The 6,478-nt window shown below is 55.3% G+C and overlaps 1 protein-coding gene across 1 annotated transcript in view; it reads right to left on the reverse strand.

Moving 5' to 3' along the window:
* LOC110573622 (leukocyte immunoglobulin-like receptor subfamily A member 3) overlaps window positions 1-3,259 on the reverse strand; it is a 106,459-nt gene extending 103,200 nt beyond the window's left edge. Inside the window, exons 1-6 of the mRNA XM_044911335.1 lie at window positions 3,108-3,259; window positions 2,849-2,884; window positions 2,396-2,680; window positions 1,942-2,241; window positions 1,431-1,715; window positions 829-1,128 (exon numbers count right to left, since the gene is read on the reverse strand). Coding sequence (XP_044767270.1) covers window positions 829-1,128; window positions 1,431-1,715; window positions 1,942-2,241; window positions 2,396-2,680; window positions 2,849-2,884; window positions 3,108-3,156 — 1,255 coding nt within the window. The 5' untranslated portion in view covers window positions 3,157-3,259. The remainder of the gene's footprint in view (window positions 1-828; window positions 1,129-1,430; window positions 1,716-1,941; window positions 2,242-2,395; window positions 2,681-2,848; window positions 2,885-3,107) is intronic.
* Between the last annotated feature and the right edge of the window lie 3,219 nt (window positions 3,260-6,478).

Genomic DNA, 6,478 nt, shown 5'->3' on the forward strand with positions numbered 1-6,478 from the left:
GACCTGGAGTGTGTGTATGCGTGAGGGCAGGCGGGAGGGCTCTGCCTCTCCAGAGATCCAAGAAGGGCCATGCTGAGGCTTTCACCGAAATCTCACAGCGGCCCTGAGGAAGGTGGCGGGAGGCCTGTTGTGCAGACAGTGAGCCTGGGCCACCGAGAGGGACATGACTCGTCCAAGAGCCCACAGCCGGGAAGTAGCAGAGCTGGGGTCTGATCGTGGGGGTGTGACTTCCAAGCCTTGTTCTTGCCCTGACTCCCCAGCTGCTCTCAGGCTGGGCCCCCTTATCTTCTGTGAAGGTGAACTCAGACACCTCCTGTGTGTGTCTACTCCCCGGCCCCGCCCTGCACAGGGATGGGGCCACCTTCTTGCCCTTTGCAATCAGATTTGCAATCGGAGGAATTGTCCCAGTGAGAAGGAACTTTTCTCGGGCCGTAATCTCAGGAAGTGGCTGAGGCAAGCCTAGGCTGAGCTCCTCCCACCCACCACCTCCCGACAGAGACCCCACTTACCCCTCTGTGGGATGAGGGGTGCATCCTCAGAGCCTCCTGGGACCACCACAGGGAGGTGGGGGGCAGGTGAGGGGCAGGGGCTACGTGCTCCCCACTTCAGGGTGCTCCTCCCCCACCTGGGCGCCACCCTCTCCCTCTGCCATGACCACCCCACCTGCCACCTGGCCCAGGCTCAGAGCCCCCGGGGGCCCCGTGGTTACCCCAGACACAAGCCATGCCACAGAGGGTGGCCTTCTGTGACCCCCTCACTCCCATCCCCGGAGGACAGGTCCCTGAGCTGACCATGAGGACAAAAAGGGGACAGGGCTGGGCCCCTCACCTGAGACCAGCAGCTCCAGGGGGTCGCTGGGCTGGGACAACAGGTAGGGGGAGGCGCTGGATGAGCCGTAGCACCTGTAGGTACCCCCATGGGCTGAGGTCACAGGACTCAGGGTGAACTTGACCTGGTAAGGTTTCGCTGTGTCCTGCAGACGAAGGACCTGGGGAGGAGCCAGGGACCCCTCCTTGGACAGGTGGAAGGTATCCAACCAGATCTCAGAGCGACACTGCAGAGTCACGTTCTCACCCCAGGACACTGAAGGCCCCGGCTTGGCTGAGAGGGACGGTTTCTCATACATTCCTGGGGGAGTGAAGGTGGTGACGTGTAGAGAGCCACCCCTCCCCACACGCCCCTTGACCCTGGGCTGGGGGACCACCATCCTCTCTCCAGAGACTCTGTGTGGGACCCCCTCTCAGCACCTCTTGTCTCTCTGAGTGGGTGTCCTTTATCTCCATGGCCCTCACTGTCCCTTTCTCAGTCCCTGTCTCTAGACCATGTCTCCATATCAACCTGTGCCCGTGACCCTTTCCCTGGACCCCATCACCCAGGGGCAACCGTGGTCCCAGGCCCTGAGTCAGGACATGGGGCAGGGGCCTCCTCACCTGTGATCAGGACATCCAGAGGGGCACTGGGTGCCGACCACGTGGAGGAGAGCTTGTGTCCACAGTAACAACTGTATCGGCCCCCGCCGTGCGTGGAGCTCACAGGGCCCAGGGTGAAGTTGGGGCTGGGTTGCCCATCTAGACGCTGGGGAGCTCTGAGCTCCTCATCCTTGGTCAGAGCGAATCTGTCAAAGCCAGTCTCTGAGCGACACTGGAGGGTCAGGCTGTCTCCAGACTGCAGCAGGGATCCCGGCTGGGCTGAGAGGGAGGGCTCCCTGTAGACCCCTGGACACAAGGGGACAGTGGCACTGAGGAGACTCACACCCCACATTGGCCCAGGGCCCGCAGTGAGGCTCTTAGGTGTCCCTCCCAAGGCCTCCCACCTGTGGGTCTGGCCCCAGGGCAACCTTGTCACCCACCCCCCATCAACCCCAGGGCTCCACGGGGCATATGGCTTAGGTCAGTCATCTGGGCCCAGGAGGTAGAGGGGGTGAAGCAGGGGCCCGCTCACCTGTGACCTGAAGGTGCAGAGGGTCACTGGGCTGTGACCACAAATATGGGTACGATTCGTGAGAAGTGTAGCATCTGTAGATCCCCCCATGGGAGGTGTTCACAGGGCGCACAAGGAAGACTGCCTGGTACTTCTCACGACGGAACGGCAATTCCAGGTATTGGGTCACATCAGCTCCCCGCTCCTTCAGCAGGTGGAATGACCCCAATGGCCACAGTGAGCTACAGGAGAGGGACACATTCCCTCCCGAGGCCACCACAAGGGCTGGGTTGGCTGAGAGGGAGGGTGCATTATACATTCCTGAGGGAGAAGGAAAGAGCTGTGTTATAGGGACCATCACCCCATGGACCCCCTGTCCTGTGGACTGTGAGCGAAGGGTCCCCCTGAGGTCACACTCTGTTCCCTTCTGTCTGGAGGAGGCCCCCAGGGGGAGGGGACCAGCTCCTGCTCTCACCTGTCACCACCAGGGCCAGGAGGTCACTCCGCTGTGACCAGCTCTTCCCTCTCTGATATGCACACTGGTATCGCCCTGAACTGTGTGAGCTCATGGATGCAAAGGAGAAACTGACCCTATCGCTGGAATCCTCTGAGGTCTTCATGGACAAGGATCCATAGATGCTCTCTTTATACAGATAGTAGACATCAGCCCGCAGAGACGCCTGACACCAGATGGTCACAGGGCTCCCCTTGGTGACCATGGGGCCAGGATCAGCCCAGATGGAGGGTTTGGGGAGGGTCCCTGGAAAGGAATCAGATGGGGAGTTGCAAGGGTGCCCTTCTCTCCTCATTTTCCCACCTGTCACCCCCAGGCCCCTCCCACACCGGTCACCATCAGCCCTGACCCTCTGTGACCCCCAAATGCCCAGGGGGTTGTTGGGCGGAAACAGGAGGTCTGGGGCGGACTTACCTGCCCGTGCCTGGTCCCATAGGCCCCGACACAGCCCTGGAAGAGAGTTCCTGTGAGTGCGTCCCCCACCCACACGTAGCTGCTCCAGGCCTGGTTTGGGCCCCTGGGCACCGGGGTCACATCTGGGGCTGAGCACACTCCTTCCCCCAGAAGTTCTGCCCCCCACTGATCCTCCACAGTCCTGAGATCTCCCAGGGACCAGGACCTGGGGGCTGGGGGGAAGGACAACCCCATCCCTCCTCGTTTCCAGAAAGCTCACCAAGGTAGAGAAGGGCAGTGAGGGTCAGGGTCCCAGCGCTGCCTCCCATGGTCCCCAGCCGTGCAGACAGCTTATAAAGTCCTCAGAGTGTGCTGGATGGACAGATGCACAGGGTGTGACCCAGCCCAGGCCCCGTGTTGCTGGTCACGGGTCCCAGATGGATGGCCTCACAGGAAGGGGGACAGCCCCTCCAGGGCCTCGCTCTGCTCTCCCTGAAGGGTGGCCTGAGAGCAGCAGGTCCTGGGACTGTTCAAAGCAGACGTGAGTCTCCCCAGACCACACTCACTCTGCCTCCTCCCCACCAAGCCCAAGTCCAGAGAACAGCACTGGTCCCCGCACATGAAGCTTGGGGAGGTAGGGCAGGGTCTGGGAGCCAGCCCACTTCCAGTTCCACTTCTGCCCCTTACTCACACAGAGGCTGTGTGACCTGGGCTGTGACACTTCCCTTTCCTGAGCTTCTGTAAATGCAAATTTTCATCCTTCCACCACACTGACAATCAACCAGTGACCACATCCAGTCATGGCTCCAGGCACTGGAGATTCATTGGTGAGGGAGCAGACTTGTTCCTTCCCTGGATGCACGGGGCTGTGATTAGTGATAACAGACAATATAAATATTTAGGTGGGAAACAATTCTATTATAGCCTTATAAGATTCTTCCAAGTTGGAAGAAAAAAGAAAACGGAATCATGAGAATCATAATGTGTAGACATCATACAGTCTGGGTCCTGGTTGTGAGGGGTCCTTCTGGGGGATGGAGTGATGGAAGGCAGGAGCTGGGGTTTAGCACAGAGATGGGAGTGGGGGGCATCCTCAACCAGAAAGATTTGAGCTGTTCTCAGAACTGAGAGCAATCAGGAAGCCAGGGCCTTGTCACACAGGATTTTGAGCATCATGCAAGCATTTGGGATTTCTACTTTAAGGCAATGGGAAGATTTTAACCAGCAGACAGTCGAACAAATTTCTGTCTGGAAAAGACTAACGCTGTAGGAAATACAATTAGTGGTCCAACCCCAGCATTCGTCTGGTCCCCGGGTGGTGTGTTGATCAGTAATTAAGCTGTGTATGTAGTTTTCTCACTTAAGTCTTACCCAAACCTATCACACAAAACACATGTACAGTTGAGCAGAATGAGCCAGGATGGTAGGTTGAAGAGGAGTTGGCCAGGTTCAGATTGGCTGAGGGGGCGGCCCGAGAGAAGGCATGGAATTGTTAATAGCTCAGTTTGCGTTGCTTGGGGAGGTGTTTGGGTTGGAGTGTGAGTTGTGTTTGCTGGCGCTGGTGGGTTTAGTTCTAGCCTGATGGTCAAAGCCTTGAAGATGAGATGGTACAACTTAGATCTTTCTGCAGCAGAGTGTGGGCGGGTTTTGAGTCTCCCACAGGGTCAGACCAGCCTGGTGATTAAAAGGATCCTCTGGAGGTGGTGGGAGGAATGAACTGGGGAGAGGAGAGGCCTAGTTGGAGGAGCAGGGGGGAGGCTGACGGGCTGATGCACACAGGCTTCTTGAGTTCTTGCGATGGGCTGGACGTTGTTAAGAGGGTCTCAGGGGCCTGGTGCTGTGTATCCGGTGAGTGGACATGAGCGCCAGAGCACGAGGCTATTCCACCCCCTGTCTGGTGCCTGGAGGAGCCAGTGGGGCCACCCCAGGAGGATGACCCAGGGAGAGGCAGACATTGGGAGGTGCTATGAAGACAGATTGTCATTTCTCAGAAGGAAGCACAGCCCTTCCTCCTGCCCTGGGACTGTAGCTTTTCTTTGCCCCCCACACTTCCCTTCACTGACTTCCTTGTTTCTGTAAGTCAACACCATCTTTCTCTTCATCGCTCCTTCTAAACCTCCAATTCATTTCTGCCTCCTCAGGGCTCCGTCCCCCCCTGGGCAGAGCTCTCCATCCCATACTGTGAATTCCTTCTCCAGGCACGGGATTAAGGGCATGGGTTGGAGGCAATTCAGAGATCGAATTGAAGTTAGAGCTGAAACACTGTCATTCTTTAGCAGATACTTCCCCTTTCTGAGTCTCCCGTTCCTCGTAGTGACGACATAGTGGCCTCTCCCCTCAGGATTGTGTGGCTCCATCTGGGGTGGTTTCATGTGTGGCTTGTAGACACTGAGATGCCTGCAGTGTCAGAGCTCATATCACAGGGTCATTGAAGGCCACAGCCAACATCCACTCCCAGCACACAGAAATGCCAGATAAAGGTTTGTAAGATCCATGGCCACAGTTAAATTAGAGTAACTAAAGTGCCAGAAATGCAGAGTGACTCCCTAGACATAAGCAGAGACCAATGCTGAGTGGGCTTGGTCATGGGTCCCAGAGATGGGCCCCAGGACCTGGTTTGCTGTGTATGTATGGAGACAGGTGGCAAAGCCCCAGAGGAGACACAGGGTTCCAGGTGTGAGGTTGGGAGCTCCGAGCCTGCTGCCTGTCTGAATGAGGACTGCAATATCTCCACTCCCCGATCTGAGGTCACACCCAGAATTCAGCTCCTTTCTCCAGGTGTGAGCGAAAAATATTCAGTGCAATATGGGCAGGTATCAATGTAGTGTGGAGCTCAACTTTGAATGCTCCATGCATTGCCGGCACCCTGAGTTTAGAACACCTACACATCGTGAGTCTGAAGCACTTGCAAGCTAGTCACTTGTTTAGGACTTCACAATGCAGGAGAATGGGGGTGATAACTTCTGTGAAGGGCTAGCTCAGTGGCAAAATGACCAAGTGTATGCGATCAACTATGCCATGAAAAATAGAGTACAGACCCAGTCACTGTGGGAATTCCCAACAAAGGCAAGGGAGATAGATTGAAAATTGGGAAGAGATTTAAAAATAAGTATGCTTTAAATCTTCAAACAGAAGAAGATGTGACATTCACGATACAAGAAGAGTTTAGTGGGAAAAAGGGTGCTAAGGAAATTTCATAGATAAAAACTCATTAATTGAATAAAAGGATTCAAAAGATCTATTCCATAATAGACATTAGATAACTGATCAGAAAACTGGGGACTTGGAAAATGAAACTCAGGAAGTATCCCAGAATGCAGCTGAACATCATAAAAATAGAAACCAAAAAGATAAAATCTGACACATGGAGAATAGAATAACTAAGTCCCAAGACACATCTGTCCTTCATTTTAGTGGAAGAAATGAGAGAATGATCAAGTGACAGTAATTAGGTATTGTTGTTAAGGGTTTTTTGGAAGTGAAACCAGAGAAATGGCCAACATGGGCTATGAAAGCTGAACTGTTACTGGGAGCTACATCCTCGAAAGCAGGTCAAAATGTCAGCTAGTGGGACGCCTGGGTGGCTCAGTGGGTTAAGCGTCTGGCTTCGGCTCAGATCATGATCCCAGGGTCCTGGGATTGAGCCCTGTA

The sequence above is a fragment of the Neomonachus schauinslandi genome, chromosome 16 (genome assembly GCF_002201575.2).
Source record: "Neomonachus schauinslandi chromosome 16, ASM220157v2, whole genome shotgun sequence".
Classification (NCBI taxonomy): Eukaryota; Metazoa; Chordata; class Mammalia; order Carnivora; family Phocidae; genus Neomonachus; species Neomonachus schauinslandi.